The sequence below is a fragment of the Myotis davidii genome, unplaced genomic scaffold (assembly GCF_000327345.1).
Source record: "Myotis davidii unplaced genomic scaffold, ASM32734v1 scaffold290, whole genome shotgun sequence".
NCBI lineage: Eukaryota > Metazoa > Chordata > Mammalia > Chiroptera > Vespertilionidae > Myotis > Myotis davidii.
Genome location: NW_006285049.1, coordinates 625188 through 648884, shown reverse-complemented (window position 1 = coordinate 648884; position 23697 = coordinate 625188). Strand labels below are relative to the sequence as shown.

Sequence of the window (23697 nt, the reverse complement as noted above, 5' to 3'; positions counted from 1 at the left end):
CAAGAAGAAGCTCCCTCTCCCCTCACCAACATCAGCCACCAACCCAGGAGGATCCTGGCCTGCCTTCTCCTCTCACTGCAAAGATACCTGCCTTGGGCTCAATCAGTAGGTCCGCTGCCTCAGAACACCTGGGGAACCTGCTCTCCGGGCATTCTGATGCACGGCCAGACTAGGACCACTGGATTAGAGACCTTGGCTCTCTGAGGGCATCCTTAGCTGGCCGATTCATAACTTCTCTGACACAATCTGATAAGACTGAAATGCTGGTTTTGTTGAAAACTAGGGGGGAGGGGAAGAGGTTGACAAGCTACCTAGGTAAACACTGGGATGTTAAAATGATGGAATCATTGGGATGTGTAAGACTGCAGGAAAGGCGGCTTACCTACCGTATTCCCACCTCCTCCTGCCAGATACACACACACACACACACACACGCACACACACACACACACACACACAAGGCTGACCTCTTTGGTTTTTGTTTGTGTTTTTTTGTGTGTTAATCCTCACCTGAGGATATTTTTCCATTGATTTTTAGAGAGAGTGGAAGGAAGGGGGAGAGACAGAAACATTGATGTGAAAGACATATCAATCGGTTGCCTCCTGCACATGCCCTGACCAGGGCCAGGAATCAAGTCTGCAACCTAGGTACTTGCCCTTGATTGGAATCAAATCCAGGACCCTTCAGTCTGTGGGCCAACACTATCCACTGAGCCAAACCGGCTAGGGCAGAAGACTGACCTCTTTGAAGTTGTCAAAGGCAGCAAGAATGATTTCGTGACCTCCCCGCACCAAACACACGGCTGCTAGGAGCTCCAAGACAAGGGCTTTGGTCCTGAAGGGCAAAGAAGGAAGATTAACACCTTAGCTCCCCACCATGGCCACCACACAGCTCAACTGCACAACTGGCGAGTCCTTTCAGAGAGTGGAGCCAGCCTCAGCGGTAAGGGGAGAGGCTGGGTACAAAAGAGAAGGCGGAAGGCAGGCTGCTCCCTCACTAAGCTGTGCAGACCACAGGGAAGCCCGGGACACTGCTTCTCTCCAGCAGAGGCCACAGGACTCCACAGCCAGGGACAGGTGGAGCCCAGAACTCCAGAGTCCTGTGCAGAGTGAGGAGGAAAGGGGAGGGAAGGAGCTCACCTTGGATTCTTGTTGTTGAGACTGAGCGCAATCTCGTTGACAGCATGGGGGTGGGACATGACCAGGTTGAAGCCGTACTGTAGCAAGGGGAAAAAGCAGAAGGAGAAGAGACCTTGATGGTGGGGAAGGCAGATCCTTGACTTGACTGTAGGCCCACCGACAAACTTCTTTTAAAGCTGGCGCCCTCCTAGCTCTCCTGGTTTGGGAGGTGAGGCAGAAGAGGCCGAGCCCTGTGGCTGGTGCTGCCCCCTTACCTGATAGTTCATGATGGCTCTGAGACAAAGGATGCAGACATGGACATCATCCTTCTGGCTCACCAGGCGGGAGTTCTTCAGGGCCCTGCGCCCAGGCAGAGTGCTGTACCTGGAGGAGAGGCGGCCGTTGGCGAAAGGCCTAGGAGTGCTCACCAACATCCAGACAGCAGGCTGTCCCTCAGCAGCAGCAGAGGAGGGGGAAAGAGGGCCTTGTACCACCAGCCCAGAGAGAGAGAGTGCAGGGGCAGGGCGCTCAGCCGGGTCACCTCCCTGGAGCAGGCCTTCATCAGGAACTATCCAGGACCCTGCTGTATAATTAGTTCCCAGAGGTCCTTCAAAATACAACAGTAGGTGTGTACCCCTTCCTAGTCCTCGAGGGGCCCAGGGAGATGTTCATTTGAGCCTTTCCTCCTCCTCCTTCCAGTCACTGTATCTTCCACACATTCCCTGGGGCAGGAGCTCTTGGCTCCCATCCCACTTCTATGTCCCAGAAAAGGCAGTACAGACCCCAAAGGCTTTAGGTGTACCTGGGGCTACATCTGACTTTGCATCCCCGCCCCTGCCCAATGATGTCTCATGAAGAAAGAGGAAGCACAAATGGTATCTGCTCATGCATGACTGGAGTGATGAGCAGTGTCAGAGTGCAAAACCCAAGGGAGACAGGAGAAAGGAGTGTGGCATGAGAGAGAGACCACAGGACCTAAAGGAAAGCCTCCCTAGGTGGCCAGGGCTTGGACAAGTCATCAGGTCCGTACACCTGCCTCCAGGCAGGACAGCTCTTAAGATACTGCAGACAAATGAATACCTGGGAGTGTTGGAGAGAACAGGCCTAAAGGAAGACGTGAAGGGAGGGTGAGCAGGGGGCAGGCTGGGCTCCGAGCAGCTGATGGAGCACAGAGCAGAGCCAGAGGGAAACAGACAGGAGGGCCGGAGCTGGAGCACTCGGTGAAGGTGAGGGAGCTGGATGAGTACAGCCCTGCCTGAGAGACTGGCAGGAATGGCAGAGCGAGAATGAGGAATGGAGGGGCCCCCAGAGAAGGGGCGAGGAAGAACCCCAGATGGGGTGGGCATAGCTGAGGGTGATGTACTTACCCAGGACAGATCGCTGGGCAGAATCAAGGAGACAAAGAGGACAGACCAGAGACAGACTGGCAGGCAGAGGCAAGAGAGCTGAGCCTGGAAGCAAGAGTGGAGGGAGGCGCATGAGCACTCACCGCTGTTACCCAGGACCTGGACTGGGGCTGGGGGAGGCAGGCGGGCAGAGCAAGAGCACACATACCGGAGCACAGACTGGCGCGCAGAGCGAGCGAGGCTGTTGGTGAAGGGGGCTGACAGGGCGCTGGGTGGCTGCAGGTCCTCGATGGACCTGCTCCAGGACCGGAGCTTGTCAAATGCACCATCGTCACCACTCTCCAGACCCTCAAAGTCAAACCTGGAGCAGGAAAGGACATATGCGCACACACAGGAGAAATTCAGTGCCGAGACCCCTGGCAAGCCCACCCCTGCCCTGTAGACTTCTAGGGCAACAATAAGCAAGAGCATCAGAAGAGAAAGTGGAATTGGGCAACAGAGACCCAACCTGGTTGGGAGAGCCAACAACATAGGACAAGGGCAGAGCGGGCACAGGAAGCAACCAGGAGGGGGTCTGGGGAGACAGGAATGCTGACGGAGGCCAGTGCTGCGCCCAGTGGCCAGGCGACTCAAGGAGTGACCACCCCATGGGCCCAAAGGGATGTGGGGAGCTGGATACTTGCTGCACTCTCAGCCTCAGATGGGACATCTCCGAGAAGCTGGGGCTCCCCACGTAGAACCTGCCAGCTGCAGGAACACGCCAACTGCAGGTCTTGTTAGTTGGCAAATGGCAGCGGCCAAAGGTGCCTGAGTGCCCTGAGGGAGCCCCACTGTTTCTGGGCTGGGATTGAGGGCAGGTCAGAATGGAAGAAAACAGGGGTCCTAGCAAACCCAGAGAGGGACAGCCTTTGTTTCAGGAGGAGATGGCGGTCCCATACTATCCTGGATTCGAATGACTGGCTTTCTGTGGTTCTACATGAAGCTTTCAGGCTTTTCAGGTACAGAGGCTCCGCGGGCCTCAGCTTCCTTGGGGGAAGGAATCACACAAGTCCAGGGTGTGGCCTGGCGGCCTTAGTTCGTCAGGGTGTGATCCCTTCTCTGTCTTCCCTGAAAGCCCTCACTCCTTCCACACCTACGCCCACCCCAAGTCTTCCTTTCAAATACAGAGCAGAGGCAGTGCTGTGGACCGTGTAGTCCTGAGGTCCCAGTGTATTTTGGTTTAGCCGGGATTTGTTTGCTTTTCAAACAAGATAGGCTTATTTGGAAAAATGACCTATATCTTTTTACTTTTAAAGTTCTGAATTTTTAAAAAATCACTCCAGTAAATGTTTTTCATTTCATTCTATAAAAAGAATTGTTTTTAAAGGGAGAGGAGGCTCATGAGGCACTTCTGCAGGGATGGGAATAGGGAGTGGGCCACTCTTGGCTTTAACAGAGATGACCTAGAAAAGACAACAGAGGCCAAACCTAGGAAAGGCATTAGTTTGAAACCCTAAGGAGACGAGATAAGACCCGCTGGACAAAGAACAGCCAGGGGGCAAGGACAGTAGCAAGAAATGTGAAATTGGAGGCTAGGGCTGAGTCCTGGGACTGAGGAATTCCTCAGTACGTGGGACTTTCAGGATTAAAACTGGGGAAAGTCATAGGCAAACCAGGCCAACTGGTCACCCTAGGGCTGACTTAAGTCTCGAATGTAAGTTTGAATGTGTTAGTCCTCTGATAAATGATCACCATAACCCCTTTCCATATATTCAGGTTACTATGGTAGAGCACACCACCTTGAATATTAACAATTAACAATAAAGTGGCTGTACAGTATAGACTTATGCTTCAAATACTGCAAAGTGCTTTACACACATTATCATCTAGGCCAGTGGTTGGCAAACTGCAGCTCACGAGCCACATGTGGCTCTTTGGCCCCTTGAGTGTGGCTCTTCCACAAAATACCGACTTCTACGCATGGGCCACGAAGTTTCAATTGCACTGTATGTGCACGCCCACACGTGGTATTTTGTGGAAGACCCACACTCAAGGGGCCAAAGAGCCGCATGTGGCTCACAAGCCGCAGTTTGCTGACCACTGGTCTAGGCCTAGAACCCCAGATGGTGGATCCCCTCTGATATAAGATGACACACATTTGTCTGAGATCAGACAGATGGAAAACAACAGAGATCCACACCCATCTCTGTCTTCCCTGAGAGCACTTGCTCCTTCCACTGCCTTCTCATCTGTGTTAATCGGCTTCTGGCTGCCTCCCAGCTCCCAACCTGCTGGAAAAAGGCTCCTGAATGTCTTATTTTCAGTCTGGGTCGAAAGTCATGCTCACTGCTCCTGGAGTGACTTAGAGTAACCCTCTCACAACTGGAGACCCAAAGGAGCTTCTTGAAGACTTGTTTTCCAACATCAAATGAACAACAGGGACTCTCTCCCAGAAGCCAGGACATTCCCTTGGAGTGCTCCTAGCCTGGAGTCCGGGTCCTCTAGGTTCCGATTCTGAGCTTCCTTCCCACGTCTCTCTTCTGCCCCCAAAATGCACCTTCTACTCCAGCCACCTGGCATTCTTCACTTGGCTGCCCATCCCCTCACCCGCTGTTCTCTCCCTTCTGGCCTGGGATCCCTATTCCCATCTTCACTACTGCAATCTCACCTTCCTCTTTCAATCAGAATGGGACTGTGTCCTCTGTCCTCCCTCACTGGTGCCAGCCCCAGTCCCAGGGTGGTACTCACATGACAGAACATTGAGCAAAGGACAGGTAATCCACCAGCACATCCAGGCCTTTGTTTTCATCATTCAAAAACTCCCGCACCCACCTACAGATAAAGAAAACAGAGTGGGGTGAGGGGAAGGAGAGAGAGGGACCACTGATCCAACAAAACCCTCTGGGATCCCCCAAAACATAGCACTAGGCTGGGAATATTTTGAAAATCAAAGTCCATGGCAGACCCTCCCATTTCACCGGCCTGGACCTCCCCTAGGCCAGGAAGCCAGGGATGGGAAAGGTACAAGCTTTCTGATACCACATCAGCCAAATAAGCTCTCAGGGGGCCCCTCAAAGGCCTGGGCCCGGCTCATTCACTTTCTGTGACCCTGGTGCCTAGCACAAAGCTGAGCATGCTGTCTTTGCGTGATGTTTTTGGAAGAATTGGATGATTATCAAGAGCATTTACTGCAGCCCCTGCGCAGAGCCGTGCCTGGCAGAGACCAGCAAGTCCCCAACTTGACCAAAGTCTCAGTCAAAAGACCAGCAAGAAGGGTCAAAGGGAGCTGTGGAACGGAGGCACATGGAGCCTAGGGGCTCTCCACCAATTTCAAGGAAAGGCATTTTAGAAAGTAGTGAGCCAAGGGGGATAGGTGGGAGTTCTGTGTTTGGCAGAACGGGAAAAGGACAGGGAAACAGTCAGGAACTCAAGTAACTACAGAATGGCTGTGACCACTCAGAGCCAGACTGAGGAGTTGGGCCCCATCATCCAGGGAGGCACGAGGGTAGACAACAAGGCTCCCTAAAGACAACAGCAGACCAGGCAGGTCCACCATCCCGCCCTAGGCCGTTGGGGCTGAGATAGCCCTGAAAGGGAAGTGTACAGCATGTCCTAGGAAGACTGTTACAGGTTCGTTCAGAGCAGAGGACAGAAAGCTCAGGATGGAACCACGACTGTCCTCAGTGCTCTGTTCCCTCGGAATGTCCTGGGGTCTTTAAAGGCTGTGCCCAACAGCCTGCAGGGACACTCCTCCTCCACAGCTGGAAACCAGCGCCATGTTTCCAGCCCCACTCCGAGCTACGGAGAGGCTGGGCCGGAGCACCAAGCCCAGCTGAGATCTGGCAGCCGGCTCCGGCTGGGGCTGACTGACACCGGAGCTGCCTGAAGTTAGCTTCCTCTCTCGGGGCCGACAGGCCTCCAGTTTCCTGTCTGTCTGCTCTCCAGCTCCCCACCCCCTTCTCATTTCCTGTCTGAGTCTACACTGCTATTTTCGGGATCTTGACACTTTGAGGAGAGGTTAAAGGGCACGTAGGCAAGGCTGAGAACCAATACAAAGTGGGGAGAGGAGGAGCTGCAGAGGCTCTGGAATCCCACTTCCCAGCTCCCTGCTCCAAGGTCTGGGTTCCCACCCAGCTTCCACAGACCAAAGCAGGATCCTCCGCTCCCTACCTGTCCCTGGGCTCCCACCACCCAGGAGCATCCATCCACCCACAGCTGGGCAGCCAGACAGTCTTCCTGCCCAGAAATCTCGGAAGGATCCTGGCCCTCCATATGGCTCCTCCGGGAGAAGCCAGTTCAGATGACAGGAACTCCTAAAATGCCAGACACTAAGCTGTTCCCTGGGAACCAAAGACCAGGTCCAGACCTCTAAGTTGTGTGCCAACTGCCAAGAGGCCCCAGGCCTGGGAACCCTGCTGCTCTGGCCCCACTTCCTGGCCAGTGGCCAGAGGGGCAGGCACCAGGTAGAAGGGGAGGGCAGAAGGGACGGTCACACACTGCTCTGTGACCGTCTGGAGAAAAGCAGACCCCCATCATCATGCAGCAGGACTTGATACAAAAGACAGAGGGCCTGAGAGGGAGGGAAGAGAGAAGGGAGGGAAGGCCCTTGAAGTGCAGAGTGGTAGGTGGTGTTCCGGGCTGCCATCTGCTTTACTCTTGCCCTCACATGCAGGGCAGCTGAGGAGGCCCTGCCAGTTTTTCCTTCTCTGAGGAGTCACCAAATAAAGGTGGAGGCTTCATTACTTGTTTCTTGTGGTTCAGCTTTCAATGTCTGGTTCACAGATGAAGTATGAAAGCCAACTGGGGCCCCTGAGCACAGCTACTGAGGCCAGGAACTGTCCCCTTCCTGTTCTCTCGGGTGCCATTTCCTCTGTGACTGCTGCAGGAGCTGGCTACATGCAGGGAGCCTCTACCAGAGCCCTGGTCAGGCTCAGCCTGGGGTAGACAAGCAGGCAGCGGCCTCGGACAGTAGGGAAGGCAGATGATGTCATTTGGCTCTTCTCTCAGGAAACCCAGGACCCTGAGGCTGGCACCTGTCCAGTGACCCCCACTCCTACTCCCAGCTAGATTCTCACTCATGTAAGTTCTCAACACTCATGCACGCCCTTGGTTAGGATTGCAGCCCCGCCTGCTGTCGTCTATCAGGTGTTTCTCATGGTCCTTTGGGTCCTCTCTTTCTCACTCTCTCTTTCTCTACCCACCTCCCTACCTCTCACCCACTTTCACTAGACACACTCTGGCTGGTTATGGTTTTATAAAACTGACACCACAGCCATCTTTCACTGCACCTCACACATTAGCCTCTGCCTGTTCAGCAAGTCCTGGTTCCCCATCAGAGACTAAAGAAAAAACTCACACAGCTCCTAGGAGCCTTCAGTGGGTTGGCAGGACTAAGGTCTGTTAATGCAAAAGACATTCAACTCCTGGCCTCCACTGCCTCAGATCTTTTTTGCTGGTACTTCGGGAAAGTTCTACTCATTTTAAGATTGTCTTAAAATCAAGCAAATAATCTTCTGGACACAAAATAGTCCAGGAACTAGGTATCAGCTACCCAATGCAAAGTGCTCCCCATCCCCAGCCTTCTCTGGACCTTACTTGGCCCAGTCCCAGGCCATAGGCAGACTCCAGTCTCAGCTGCTATGGGAATGTTTCCCACTCAAAGCTACAGGCTGAGGACCCCAGGAAGGGCCCCAAGCTTGCCAGGAGCATCCAGTCAGCAGCTGGCAGAGATGAGGGGAAGAAAAGCCAGAAAGGAACCGTCTGAAGCTCCGGGGAACCAAAGCCATTCAGGAGGCAGCTCTGCCCCTGGCAGGGGATGAACAGGCAAACTCTCCTCAGAAGGACCAGATCCTGGGCGACCAGGCAAAGAGGCTCTGGTGGCCAAACCCGACTCACCCAATGTGGTTGGTACGAAGCGAGATCTCCAGCTCCCTCAGTACTTTGGTCGACTCCTGCACTCTCCTCCTGAACTTCTGTAAACGTGGAATTTTCGGTCACTGATCAACGCAACTCCACAGTACAAGTAAAAGGGGTAGGAAAAAAAAGGGAGGGGGTACAGGGCAGTTATAGGCCTTCCCTCTATCATTCGCCAGCCACTCCAGGCCCATGGTCTAGAACCCACTCCCACTGCTCAGAAGCACGTGACCCAAGTCAAAGGGTTTGCCCCCAAGCCCCACAGGACTATAGAGGGCAGCAAGATGGGCCCTCCCTGCCTTGTACTTCACCTTCCGAGTTACGCTGGGGTCCAAGAAGCTCTGGAGTTTCTGGATATAAGTGTGTGGGGGGTTCTTCACCTGGAATCGTTCCTGTAAGGGAAACACGTGTGTGCACAGAGCTCAGTCCCGAGGAGAGTGAGGAAGAAGAGCACTCATCGTGCTCGATATGAGGGGACCCCGCCTCCTAAAGTGTGTCACCTGGCTCTTAACATCGCCCAAACCCCAAACAGTACATTCCCCTCCTAATCAATCGTCAGGGGTTTCTCCTCTGTTGCCATCTTCCCCAACTCCAATGAGTGCTCCCTGAGCCTACAATATTTCTATGTCAATATGATTTTACTTGGACACACAATTCAAGATACAGTTGATGTATTATAGAATTGTACACCTGAAACCTATATAAATTTAACAACCAGTGTCATCCCATAAATTCAATAAAAAAGTTTTTAAAAATCTACTTTTTAAAAAAGATTATTTTAAGAACCTGCTGCTTGCTGAAAAAATGTGGAGGTTACAGAATTCTGAACAGCATCCAAAATGATAACACAATTGGGAAATTCTGTTTGCTGCCTGGCCAACTGATGGATGGGGGTAGGAAGGCCAGGGGGAGGGGAGCTGGCCTTGTAGAACCCAACTTTCTCGGGTCTGAGCCCGAGGTTGGGATGGACTGTTTCTGCAGCATTAACAAAGGTCAGGGCTGCAAACACACTTCCTACTGCTTGCCACGACCCCAGGCCCCAACACTCCAAAGCAACCTCCACACTGAAGCCGCTTTAAGCAAGGTCACCCCCCATCTCCTTCCTTCCACACAGGGCACAGGACCATGCCCTTCCCATTTTGGCCCAGCCCGCTCATGTGACCCAAGGGGAAACTCAGGGAGAACCCTTAGGTATTCTGGTCCTATAATGGGGGGGGGGGGGGTTCAGGGTCTAAAAAATCAAAATGAAAGAAAAAAGGTTTGAGAATGAGCTGAAATTATGTGACCCAGAAAAGACTGAGAAATGATCAATTAAAGAAACTTAGTACCAAAGGGCTACTGTTCTCCAAACCTCAAACGGGTGCTCGCCAACTCCTCTTAATGCAGAACACAAGGAAACGGGCCTTCCCTGGGGACGGAGGGACCTGGACGAGGCCATCTGAGGTATAAGCCCACCTGAGGTCAAGCAGCGTGACTGGGGCAGCAGAGGAGCCTAACGGTTAGCAGAGCCAGCTGCCTGAGCCCTTGCTCCGTCACTTATTAGGGTTCTTCATCTATAAAATGTAACAATGCCTCCTCACTGGGTTTCTGTGAGATATTTCAGGATATACAGTGCTTGGTCCATGTAAGCATTCAATAAATGTTAGCATCATGATTTTGTTCAGTGCTTAAAAAGAAATAATAAATTTGTTCATGCAAGGCTCCATGGCAAAGTGCTAGGCAAACACACTGGCTACACCATGCCAGGTGCTCCCACACCTCCAAGAGGTAAGGAAGTAGAAGCCAATGCTCCTAGCAGATGGGCCTGTCTGAGTTCAGGGACTCATGACTGATCTTCAAATGTCTGCAGGGTAAAGAGCCAGACCATAGGTGTTAGTTCTTGGTTCTGAGCTAATCATCTCTATAATCTCTTCCAGCTCTAAACACTATTCATGTAGAGAGAGCTTCCAATCCTCACATTCTGAGATTTGGGGACAGGAAACTAGGGGACCGGGGCTTCTCATTCACAGAGGCCTGCAAATATTAAGAAAAACCCTGCTATTTGCCATTTCCAGGGCAGAGCGAGAGAGAAGGGGTCCTTTGGATTATTCCCTGCCAGGCATAGCCCTCGCCCTGGGGTAAGGCAGAAACAGGTTCTGCTGGGAAACTACCAAACTCCTCCACAGCCAACCCCACACCCCAGTCCTACACAAACCTCCTTCAGCTACTGTGTGTTGGGGAGAAATCAAGAGAGCTCTTTGTGGAAGCCTCTATCCTCTTGGAAAAGGAAGTAAGCATGGACTGAGGCAGAGTCCAGGCCAGGCTTCCTCAAGGAACTCCAGGGCTGCAGCCTTTGGTCCTACCACCTTGTTCTGCCTAAAACATAACCCCCCTTCCCAGCCCTGTCCCACACCCCGTACCTGGTCACAGATCAAATCCCACTTCTTCTCGTTGTCGTACTGCCGCAGGAGCCGGGCCTTGTCAGGGGGCAGGTTCATGGAGCTCTGAGGAGAGAACCCAAGTCAATTGGGCTGAACGCTCCCCCCACCCGAAGGAAAGAAAAGCTAGACTATGCACACCTTTCCCTCCAGGACCCTCAGTTCACCCTGATACTCGATTGCTAATAAGGAAGGCTCAGAGAGGCGGGACAGACCTCCTGCCTCCCCTTCATAGTTAGCCGTTTGGTTGAACAATGTTTCCCACACCATAGGTCATGGAATCAATTTAGTGTGTCAAGTGTATTTTTATTTTAAATGAAAATGAACAGTTAAAATAGAATAGGATATTCTTCCCCAGCACACCGCAAGCCACTGGAGGGCCTTCCTCTCATCTTTTTCTCCTTTACCGACTGCTGCGAGTTTAGCTCTAACTCCCTGCAAGTAGGAAGTATAAATAATGAAGCTTTTGTTTCTTTTACAGGTTATGTGTACACCACATATAGGTCATGCTGTAAAATGTGTTTCTTCATATGGAACAGTTTAAAGACGTTCAAAAGCTACCAGGTTAAAGCAGAAACTTTCAATCTGCTTTTCCCCCATGGTCTGGGAGATGGGTGCCCTTCCTGCACCATGCACACCCAGGGGCCAATCCTGAGTCACCCACAGCCCATGTAGATGCTACAGCTCCACCTCTTGCCCCACATCAGGATGCAAGAAGGACATCAGCACAAAGATAACTGCTCAGAATATTTTTAGGAAATAACTTACAAAACTTCAGTACTTTAATTATTAGTAGCAAATTACTTATGATATACACACCTCCCAATTAAGACACAGTCAAGTGTCCTGACCCTTTGTTGAGACACTCTAATCTAGAATATAGACGATAGAGGCCAGGCATCATTTTATTTTGTTCACTACCGTTTGCTGAATGAATAAATGAGTGAGTGAAGCCCGAGGCATCCATGCATGACTGACCGCAGCTTGTATGCCCGTCCAGCCAAGCCTCTCTGCTAACCAGTCTGGCTGCCTTTGTTTTAGGCCACAGCCCTGGCCTCTAAAGGCAGATCACTGCACCCGCCCACCCCCCATACTCTTGAATCAAATACGATCTCCTATCTGAAGTATCATAGCTGTCTGATAACCCGCATGACTTCCCACAAATCCAGCCTCTTCCCCAGCACACTGCAGGCCACCTGGAGGGCCTTCCTCTCATCTTTCTCTCCTTTGCCGACTGCTCCGAGTTCAGCTTTAACTCCCTGGTAACCCAAGCTTGGTTTACCTCTGCCCACTCCCTGATATCCTCATCCCTGGGGACAGGAACTGTGTGCACTGAGTAGTTACACGGGCCCTGGGTTACTCCAGAAGCTGCAGGAATATCCTGAAAGTACGCCCTTCATTTCCTAGGAAACTGAAAGGAAATCCTTAAACATTTATTTCTATCACACGTATCTATTATGCATTTATCTATGCACATACTATTAAATCAGCTGTGCTCATCTACCCCCAAAGGACTGTCTATTCATATGGCTCCAAACCCCAATAATATCTAATACCGTGACAGGCACCTAGTCGAGAGTAAGTTGATAGTAAATCTATGGTTAAGACGTCCCAGCTCGAGCTATGGACCCAGATCCTGGCTGGAAGTGGGTTCACTATGGGTCAGAAAAGGAAGTAGGGTTGGGATCTCTGGTCAGCATTTAGAAATGGTAGAATTTAGGAATATATAAGTGGAGCAAGTGAGAGAAAAGGGGGAAGATACCACCACATCACACCTCTCCCCCATGGTTGCTGAACCTCCCCAGGAGAGAAGGGCCAACAGAATCCCCCCACTGCTGACACCGTAGGGACTGCTGGGGTGGGGTTGGCTGCAAATACAACTCTGAATGTTCTCTCTAGAACTACTTTGCTAAGGGCCAATCTCGGCATATCTGTGGATAACAGGACAAGGACAGAGGCCACAACAAGGGCCCAAAGGTCAAAGGTGGGCCTGGAGCAAGGTCTTCTGTCTAACCAGGGCCAGCTGAACCCAAGTGAGATCGGAGCAGAAACTGCCTTAGGCCTGGTTCTGGCTCTGTGCACAGCCTAAGCACACCACTGTCACCTGCCCATTGAATCCCAAGTTCGTGCCACGAATAGTTTTCTATTGTCTCCCTTAGAAGAAAGGCACTGGGGAGGGAGTGGGGAGCCTGGCACCACTCTGGCAGGCATCATATCCTGTCTACACCAACTCCCTCTCTCAGCCACCACCGCCAGCTGCTGTGGCCTTGTACTTCCCTACCAGATGAACTGATGAGGAAACATTCGGTGCCCTGGGGTTTCAAATGCAGAGCAAAGTCGCCCCCTTTGGGAACCTTAGCCTGAGGACACGGAACAGGCATATCAGGGACCTGGCTAAACTTTAGATGCTCAGAAGACGTAAATGCCACAGTATGGAAACAGATGGCAGAAGCAAGAATCATCAGCTCTGACCACAGGCCACATCCTCCAGTCTAGAGCTTTGATGCCAGCCTTCTCTGCTTCTTCAGCTGAAGTGTGATGGGGAAGAAAGTAGGTAAGGGGAAGTCCCTCAGCCTCCAGCACTCTCACAAGAAAATGGTCACTGGCTGTGGGCTGGGAGCCAGGGCAATGCTCTCCCTGCCAGACAAGGGCATTGGGGCTTCTGCATCCACCTGATAACGTGCGCAAGTCTAGCAGGGCTCCAATGTCCTGAGGAAGTTACTCTTCCCCGAGGAAGGACAACTTCCTGAGTTCCGGGGACAGCCAGGGAGCAAACCTGATGAGGTTCCGGTTTCAGTCAAAGGTTTGTTTCCTTGACATTCAGCCGTTCCACAGGGACTGTGGGCTCTCGGAAGGCAGAGGCCGGGCTTAAGTCCTTGCTACCTTCTCACGAGACCCTTGCTGAACAGGAAGGAGGCGCTCTGTCTCAGAGAGGAGGACACTGGATGCGGAGTCAGCGCAAAGCAACTTTCGGCTCTTCAGAGCTGTTGAACCTCCGTGAGCTCATCCATGAAACGGAGATAATCTCCCTACTTCCCACGGTTTTATGAGGGATAAACATTTTATGTCTGTATTTGTCTGGAACACTCTGGGTGCTCAACACAGTGCCCTTACCCTTCCTCCTGAATAGCCTGTGTAATGTGGTGACATCCCAAGGATCCACCCTCTTGCTTCTGGGCTCTCTCTCTCTCTCTCTGCCTCTGCCTCTGCCCCTCCTTCAGCAACTGCTTCTCAACACTGAGGACAGAGCAATCCTTTACCTCTCCTTTGATCCCTCTCTCGTTTCCTCTAACCACTATCCTTGGGGATGGAGACCGGTAGGGAAAGGGGAAGATGAGCTCAAACTGAAAGCAATTCTGGGGCTGAGTCCTAAAGCAGAGGAACCGGCAAGAGGTCTAATAATAAAAACCTGTAACAGGAAGAAGCAGAAAGGGGTGGATCTGATGCTTCTCCATCAAGGCTACTCTGATTTACTGCCAGTTTGAGGACAGGCAGAGTGCCCCGTGTAGTGGCCAACCCCCTTCTGAGTTCTGTGGGAGCAAGGCTTCTACTCCCCATATGACCCTGTCCTCCCCCCACCCCCCACACAGGAGGGAGGCAGCTCTGGTGGCAGAGGTTCCCTTCCCTTTCCTGCTCTGCACCCCCAGCCAGTTAGCCCCTCCTTGTTTCCTTCCCATTTCGTGGAGGGAAATGCCGGTGGGGTTGGGGTTTCCTTCAGCTGCAGGTCCTTCGGGACTCACCCCTGCCTTGTCAGTCTCCTTAGGCCGGGCCTGGGGAAAACCCAACACAGAAATAGGAACCATAAAAAATTCCCAGTTGTTTCTATTGGTCCTAGTCAATCATAAATCTTAGGAACAGAGACAAAAATGGCATGGCTCCTCTGAGCGGCAGGGGCGAGGTGGTCGAAACTTTCCCGCAAAGGGGATTCTGGAGGCTTTAGGGAAGGCAGGCAGGGGATGTTTATTTTGAGCAAATACAGAATGTGAGCTGGTGGTTTTTTAATATTTTCCCTCTCAGAACCACCTTTCACCAAATCCCCTGTGGCTGGACACTTCTCCCAAATGTGGTAGCCCCAGCCCACATGCTCAGCCACAGGGGTGGGGAGCATGAGAGGCTGAGTCTACAACTTGCCCAGAGATAACATGAGGCACTGTCCTGGGTACCACATGCTGCTGAGCCCTGGGCTATAGCTGCCACCAAGTCTTCTCGTGCATCCACAGATCAGCCCACTGTACAGACGGGCAGGGGTAAATGTGGTGAGGAGGCACATAGTTTGGGAGGCCAAGGCAACACTGGGCACAAAGGCCCATCCCCGGCAGCCAAAAGGACAGAGCTTTAGGAGCAGCCCAGCCTGCCCTCCACGTGTCTCTACTGGTGGGCAGTAGGCACAGCTGTGGCCAGCTGGGCACTACTCCCAAAGGGCAAGAGCCCAAGGAGGTGGGAGGTACCAGCTCCCGCTGCCTCGGCCCCCTTGGCAGCCACAGCCAGCACTGCTGCAGTAGCAGCTCCCAGACAATGAGAGTTATTTTCAGCCAGTGCTTTAACACAAGCCAGCTGGCCAGTGTGCAGGGCGGGAGTCCTCCTCCACCCAGCCCGCCCAGATGGCAGGCAGGCCCAGCTCATCGCCTACGCTGCTGCCGACTCTGCGTCACTGTTTGTTTATCTCGTTGTTTCAGCACAACTCCTCTTAACTACCCCCCAAAACTACAATACTTTCAAAGGAAATTAAAAAAAATCAGAGAATTTGATCAAAAGTCCAAAAGCTAAAATTAAAAGGTCCAGACACGGGAAGCACAGCAGCCCCTCCAAACACCCACACTTTCCCCAGCTCTGTGACTGGCGGGCGCAGGCAGGGGAGGAAGTGGAATGAATAAGTGGCCAGATCGCACTGCAGCCTCCATGGACCAAGGCCGAGCCTGGCTTTGCTGCCAAACCAGAGGACAAAGCTCGACTGCTCTCCTCGCCGGCCGTGCTCCCATCCTTCTTTTCAGAGCTCAGGTTTGGAGAAGATAACTTGAGACAAACAGCCTGGAATGAGCCTGAGACAACTGTGAAGAATTCTGGGAGAAGAACCATATCCTGTGGCTGAAAGGAAATCACAGGAACAGTTCATGACACTTGGCCGGAGAGAGGTACCACGCCCCATGATGAGGGGGGTGGACACTGCAACCAGCCCCATATACGTTGGAGAGTTCAAGAACAGAAAGGGGTGGACAGTAGCAGTCACATCCCTGGACACTAGGCCCCAAACTCCCCCTCCTCTACTCCTCGTCTCTCTCCATATACCACCCTATGCACAGGAGCTCATGGGTGCAAAACAACTCTAGACACACAAACATTTTGCTCTAGGCCTGAGCTGCCCTATTAGACTTATAGGGGAGTTGCCGGGGTACCTCATGACAAAAGACATAAAAAAGTGGTGCTCCATGACTTAAGTGTTTGTAGTGGCTTACATTGGCTGTTTTTGTTTAATTGGAGCTATCACTCTGGGGACAAGCTGCCAGGGAAAAGCCAGCTTTCGCAGGCTCAGAGCCCTGTCTGGAGAACGTGCTTCTGTGGTCACTGATGACTCTATAACCAGAAATGACTTGCTGAGCAGTTATGAGCCAAGTCCCTGAGCAGCCGGAGGAAAAAGAGATGGATTCACCAGATGTCTCAGGCTGAGCTCTGCAACTCACACCAGGGAAGTTAGATGAAGGAGAGGTCCTAGAAGGCCGGCATCAATCAAACACAGAGGTGGCTTTTTCTAAATACAACTGTGCCCCTTCTTCACCTCAGAAGACTCCTCCACTGGAGTCTCAGGAGGCAAAGGAAGTTGGACAGTCCCAGGGCCAGCAAAATTCCCCGTGCTACCCTCTGCCACAGTATCGGCCTCACACCTGACATCAGGTAACCTCTGCAAGTAGCTGCCCCCTCCCAACCCTGGCTGAGGACACCCTCTTCTGGCCTACTTAGTCAAGAAGCACACTATCTCAGGAGAACTCTTGTTAGCTCTTCCCAACTGAGACCCCAGGACCCAGCTAAAAAGCCACGGCCACAGCAACTTAATCTGTCTGCTGGCTCCCCAGCCCCTCCTCGTGGTTAGCCAGACCCACACACTCCCCCGTTACGCAGGATGGAAACTATTCTCCTGGGGGCAGCCGGCTTTGCAAAGCCAAGGAGACTTTGGGCAGAGCCTCACATTCTCCCTGCAGCCAAATCAAGGTCTCCCTTTTCATGATATTCTGCCCTCCCACCTAGGGAACCCTAATAGGTGCACTACCTCTTAGAGGACACATTTCTGGGGTTACATCATACAAAGGGCATTTTCCTCTCTCTCCCCATTACTCAGAGACCCAATACATCTCCCTCCCAGGGTCTCTCATCCATACCTTCTCTTCATTCCCACTGTCACCACTAAATGGGCCTGTACTAGTCACTCTTGACCCCTGGGATCCTTCTAGCTGGCATTCCTACTTCTAGCACCTCTACCCCACCCAACCTGCACCTGGATGAAATTTCTAAACTTCCCAGCACATAAGATAAATTATGTCTCTTCTCAGTTCAAAAATCTTCTCTGGCCCAGCTGGCATGGCTCAGTGGTTGAGCATCGACCTATGAACCATGAGGTCACAGTTTAATTCCCAGTCAGGGCACATGCCCGGGTTGCGGGATTGATTCCCAGTGGGGGGACCTGCAGGAGGCAGCCAACCAATGATTCTCTCATCATTGATGTTTCTATCTCTCTCTCCCTCTCCCTCTCCCTTCCTCTATTAAATCAATAAAAATATATATTTTAAAAATCTTCTCTGACTCTTATCATTTATACAAGAAAACCTAAATGCCTCGGCCTGCTGTTCCTAGCATCTTAAAATGAGAAAGAGCTACAGAGGCGAGATTCTCCTCTGACCAGCATCTCTGACCAGCCTTATCCTCTCCTGGACTCTCTTTTCTGGAATAGCCACTCTTGTCATAGGATTTGCTTGTAATCTTCTGAATCCCTACCTATTACCTTACTCAAAACCCAACAGCTCTGTGACTACCAACCTAAACTAATCAGCCCCTCTTCTGAGCTTCAAAACATAGTCATATGTGGAGAATATGGCAGAGATCTACTTGTTATCTCCCAACACCTTCTCATCTTCCTTACTAATGAACCTCCAATACTCAGATGGGCACATGGCAGCCCAGAATTAATATATTTCTCATCTTGCCTGACATTCACATGTGGCTATGTGACCATGTAGAATGCAAGCAGAAGCAGTATGTACAAGTTCTCAGAAGTATCATTAAAGGGAGGGAGTATACCCTTCTTTTCTCCCTTCTGCTTCCAGCTGGTTGGAATGCAGAGGTAATGGCGGGAACTTCAGCAGCTATTCTGGACTATTCTGGACTATGAGGTAATCCTGAAAATGGAATTCCAGATGGCTGAAGCTACAGGAAAATCACTGGTCACTGATACCATGGACCTTAGCACAAATTGAATGTGTCCCATATAGTGTCTTTTCATGTGTGTGTTTCCTCTATTTACAATTAAAGCATGAACTCCTTGAAGATAGAGGTCATGTCTTACCTTCTTTGCGTCACGTGCAAGTGCTTACTGAATAGCTGATTAATCCCACTACTATCTCTCCCACCACCAAGTCCTTTGTTCAGTCCCCGGTTATTTTTTGAGGGCATTATCCTACTTCTCATCATTGCTTTCTATTTCTGGGCTCTCTCCCCTTTAACCTACCTTAAGTTCTATAGCCCAAATCACTTTCTTTATTTTTTTAATATATTTTATTGATTTTTTACAGAGAGGAAGGGAGAGGGATAGAGTTAGAAACATCGATGAGAGAGAAACATCAATCAGCTGCCTCCTGCACACCCCCTACTGGGGATGTGCCCGCAAACAAGGTACGTGCCCTTGACTGGCATCGAACCTGGGACCCTTGAGTCCACAGGCCGACGCTCTATCTACTGAGCCAAACCAGCCAGAGCCCAAATCACTTTCTTTAAATGCTGCTTCTCCCTCAGCAAACTCCCAGACTTCTCATTCTGAGTTTCAACTCTGACCTTCAGTTCATGCCATAAATCTAAGCCACTCACCTGTCCTACTCTTTAACCAAATTTATCTCCATATATACACACACACACACACACACACACACACACACACACACACACTAGAGGCCCAGTGCGTGATTGAAATTGCACGAGGAGGCACCCTGCCTCCCGCCATGTAAGGAGGCACCCTGCGGGCCGCTGCGAGAGTCAGGTCTGGACCCGCGCCGGGCATGTGCCCTTGACCTGAATGGAACCCAGGACCCTTCAGTTGCAGGCCAACGCTCTATCCACTGAGCCAAATCAGCTAGGGCCCAAATTCAACTTCTTATAGCCTGCTAGACTACATGCTCCTGGGCACCAAGATCACCACCAGCTTGTTTACCACTGTAGTAGGTGTTCAATAAAGACGGGGCAAGTTGAATTCCCCTATAATATACTCCTCTTCCTCCTAAGTTTTCTACTACATCACATCCCCAGAGAAATTATCTCCTTCCCAATTGTCAGACATGCTCCTCCTTCAATTCAAAATAGGTGAAATCCTACCTTCTCTAACAAAGCTTTCATAAGTTAGGAGTGGTAAGACCTACCCCCATACAGTGTCTTTTCATGTGTGTTTCCCCAAACCAGTGTTTTCACACATTGACTAATGCCTTTAAAATATGTTCATGGAGTTGTCATTTAACAGCTAATGTCTCTTTATCTTTTCTTGGACGTTCAATAAATATCCTACCACAAATCTCACAGTGCGGTTAAAGCACTGAATGAGAAGCCGCATTGCCCTGGTATGAATCCTGGCCACCACTTACTAGTTGTGTGGCCTATGGAGAGTTATTTAATCTCTATGAGTCTGAGTTTCCTTACTTATAAAACAGAGGTAGAAATAGTATCGACTTCATAGGGTTGCTATGATAATTAAATAGCTAACATATGTAAAGCATTTAAATCAGAACCCAGGTAGTAAATGCTATACATAATGCTAGCTATTTTTTTTCTTTTAATTCTCACCCAAGGATATGTTTTCATTGATTTCTAGAAAGAGAGGGAGGAAGAAAGAGAAAAAAAAACACTGATGTGAGAAACATTGCCTGGCTGCCTCCCATACATTCTCAGACCAGGGATTGAACCCGCAACCACTGGGTGTACAGGATGACACTCCAACCAACCGAGCCACCTGGCCAGGGCCATATGTTTTTGTTGTGTTTTTTTAAACTCAACATTTAGCTGGAAAACAATTATATGCCAAGCACTACTAGTAAGCTAGGAGCTGGGGATAGAAACATAAATAGGGCAGGATCTCTACATCCAGGAAGTTTATATCCAGAGGGCAAGGCAGACAAGCAAATTGAGTCTGAGTGTAGACAACACTTCTGTGACAGAGGTGCACATGGCACTGTGGAATCTTGGGGAGGCAACATCTAACTGGACGAGGCTTCCTGGAAATGCTACAGAATTCAATTTTAAACATCAGCAGGAGGGGATCAGGCAAAGACAATGAAGGAAAGGAATATGGTGATATTCTATGTAATGAGATAGCACTTGCAAATACACCATAAAAAGGGCACAAAACACCATTAAAAAGTCCAGGAGTCTCTACGTGATTCATGATAATAGAATGAAAACGTATATGAGGAAATTACAGCAGGCAGGGAACAGTCAGGTGACAAAGGGTCTTAGGAGCTAAGGTAAGTAGGTGGGCATGAGTAGGACAATAATGATGCTACTATCAAAACAAAAACAGTAATACTGACATTTATTGACAGAACTGTGAGAAGAGCTCTATAGGAATTATTATATCATTTAATTCTCACAGCAACCTACGAAGTTGGCACCATGATCATTCCCATTTTACAGGTGAGAAACCAAAGGCTTGGAAAGGCCAGGGAACTTATCCAGGGTCACATAGCCAGTATGGGGTGGAGCTGGGGTTTGAACCCAGGTCTGACCCCAAAGCCTGAGCTTGTATCCCCACACAATGATTCCTCTGAGAAAATAAATTATATTATCCCTCCTCTGCACTTTTTCAAATTGTACACATCCTTCAGGACCAATACAATCAACCTTCCTCATTAAACCTCCCCCAAACAACCCGGACTTCACACACTCCTTCCTCTCAACTTCAGAGAGGTTTACTGCCCTTTCCTCCTGTTGACAATCGTATTCAATCATCTCCAACACTAGTGTCTTCGATCACACACCGTGCCACCTGGAAAACTTGTTTTGGTTTGCGGTAACTTGTATATTTACAAAGAAAAGGGAAACTACAGCTTATACACATCTACTCTGTGTCAGGCACGGTGCTGGGTGGATCCCTTAAGTACAAGATTGCATAGAAGATTCAATCCCCTCTCATATTGTTATTCACCTTTCATATTCTATATAACTTCCCGAACTAGACTATAAACTCCATGAGGGCATGCATTCTGCCTTGAACACACTTGTGCCTAGACAAGGATTACTGGCACCTTTCTAACAGATACTGTGGTTGTTCAGGAGACAGCAGAGGCCATCTGGGGGGAGCACTCCATCTCACCCAGTGCACCAGCTACGGACCTAGTCTGGTGTTCCAGGAGTCTCATTATAAGTCCAGGAGCTTATTATCAAACCATGAAATTTAATTACTCCCTTCCTACTTCCAGACTACATGTGGGAGAGGCATGACTCCTGCTTTATGGAAGGGTAAACTGAGGCCCAGCATGGGCACACATCTGTCACAATTCCTATCAGCTGGGGAGAGGCACTACAAGTCCTCTGTCTCTCTTTGCCTTTTCAATTGCTCTCAAATGGGGGTCCATCCTCAGCCTCAGCGGTCCTGTCCTCTTGGAGGAATCATATGACCCCAGGCTGCTCGTGATCCATGAGCCATCCTCCCAACACTGTCTCCTCCTGTCTTTAAGGCCAGAAATTGACAACAGAGGTCCTATCTGCCCACACCCCAACTCCTTTGAGTGTCCCAGCTTTTTTACATTTCCTCTGATTGTCCAGCTAGAAAACAAAAAACAAAACAAAAAAACTTCTTTGGAGTCAGACTTCTGAGAATTCCCACCTCATGACCCAACGACACCCTGAATCTTCTCTACTTCTCACAACGTCTGGAGTCCTATGTGCCATGTTCACTCAGGGTCATGGAGGAGGAGAAAAACATTTGCTGGCACTTTTCTCAAATGATCTCGCTTATTGCTCTCAATAACCACTGGCGGAAAATGTTATTATTCCTGTTTAACGAGGGAGAGAATTAAGAAACTTGGACCAACTGGCTCAAGGTCACAGAGAAAGAGGCAGAACTCAGATTCAAACCCAGATATGTGGCCTCCAACATAATTTTTGTCAGGACATGGCTTTTTCTACAATGTCCTGGCATCTCCTTATAAAGAAAACAAATCTCCATTTCTAACGTGGTAAGGTGCACCTGCATTTGTCTGGCTGGCCTTGGCTGATCATTAAACAGCACTTCCCTATTCAACCCAACTGGGTTGGAACCGGCTGAACGAAGTATGTGGGCCAGACACCTGAAGTTTAAGGCTTTTGCCTCAGAGTGAGACGGTGATCATGCAGGGCAAAGGGGCAAGGGAACTGCCCTCTTGGACACCACGTGGTGACAATGCCCTCATATCTGAATGGCAATGCAAACATTCAAAATTCTATAGATAAAAGCATGGGCTTTGGAATCAGGGATGATCTAGATTTGAATCCTGGTACTTTTCATGAGATAGTGGGAAAGTTATTAAACTTCTCTGAACTTGTTTCTACATCTATAAAATGTGGATTCTAAGATCCTCCTCTTATAAGAATCAAGGAAAGGGATGAATGGCTGGAAGGACAGTACATGTGCCTGGCACAGTGCTCTATAATGATAACTGGAAGAAGCTGTTCCGGGAGTTGCAGCCAACTAGAGTTAGCTTCTAAGCACATAAGCAAAATGTAATTTCACAGTCCTTTAAAATACACAATAGAGTGTATAGGTATAGCTAAACAGTATAGGTTAAATATATTTACATGTTTGTTTCTCTAGGTTACAGCAATTGCACATACCCCTTTGAAAGATAAGACTCAATACCAACAGTCACCTAGGGAATTCACAAAAAAGCTGGGACCAAAATTTGGAGAGACAGAATTGAATTACTGACTAAGGTGCCCTGCTGAGTGATCTGGGACAATTCCTGACCTTTTCGAGGAGATTTTGCTAAGTTGTCATTCATGTTATGCTGTCAAATCCCTCTCATTGTCTCCTGACATCCTGTGATCTGCAAACATGAGGTCTGATTCTGCCACAGGTCTGTTTTCAGCTCCCTCAACTAACTCCTCCATTCAACAACTCTGCTTCTCTCCTTGTGACATTGTATAAGTCCTCTAAGTTGACCCTCCCAGTCACTTGAAGGACTGTGCTATCTGTGGGAATATAGAGAAAAGCATGAGGTTTCAGCCCTAAATTTTAATTGACCAGTAGACATTGATGATTCTCAAATATGTGTTTCTATCTCAGACTTCTTTGAGCTTCAGCTTTATTTTTTTTAAAATATATTTTATTGATTTTTTACAGAGAGGAAGGGAGAGAGATAGAGAGTTAGAAACATCGATGAGAGAGACATCGATCAGCGGCCTCCTGCACATCTCCCACTGGGGATGTGCCCGCAACCCAAGTACATGCCCTTGACCGGAATCGAACCTGGGACCTTTCAGTCCACAGGCCGATGCTCTATCCATTGAGCCAAACCAATTTTGGCTGAGCTTCAGCTTTAAATATCCAACCGCCCAATAGACTTTTCACCCAGACTTTCACAGGCTTTGCAATCTCACATTAACTCCAACTGGCCTCATCACTTTCCTTCCTATATTATTCTCTCTCTCTCTCTCTCTCTCTCTCTCTCTCTCTCTCTCTCTCTCTCTCTCCTCTCACA

At 49.9% G+C, this 23697-nt stretch overlaps 1 protein-coding gene across 3 annotated transcripts in view; it reads right to left on the bottom strand.

Annotated features, from left to right (window-relative positions):
* The window catches only part of FMNL3 (formin like 3), a 54241-nt gene that overhangs the window by 10685 nt on the left and 19859 nt on the right, over positions 1 to 23697 (bottom strand). For 2 of the 3 annotated variants that reach the window (XM_015558577.1, XM_006755457.2), the window contains exons 2-9: positions 10757 to 10840; positions 8669 to 8749; positions 8340 to 8416; positions 5193 to 5276; positions 2674 to 2826; positions 1395 to 1503; positions 1141 to 1217; positions 742 to 835 (exon numbers count right to left, since the gene is read on the bottom strand). In XM_015558577.1, coding sequence (XP_015414063.1) covers positions 742 to 835; positions 1141 to 1217; positions 1395 to 1503; positions 2674 to 2826; positions 5193 to 5276; positions 8340 to 8416; positions 8669 to 8749; positions 10757 to 10834 — 753 coding nt within the window. In that variant the 5' untranslated portion in view covers positions 10835 to 10840. The remainder of the gene's footprint in view (positions 1 to 741; positions 836 to 1140; positions 1218 to 1394; positions 1504 to 2673; positions 2827 to 5192; positions 5277 to 8339; positions 8417 to 8668; positions 8750 to 10756; positions 10841 to 23697) is intronic. The other variant, XM_015558578.1, reaches the window with a different exon arrangement.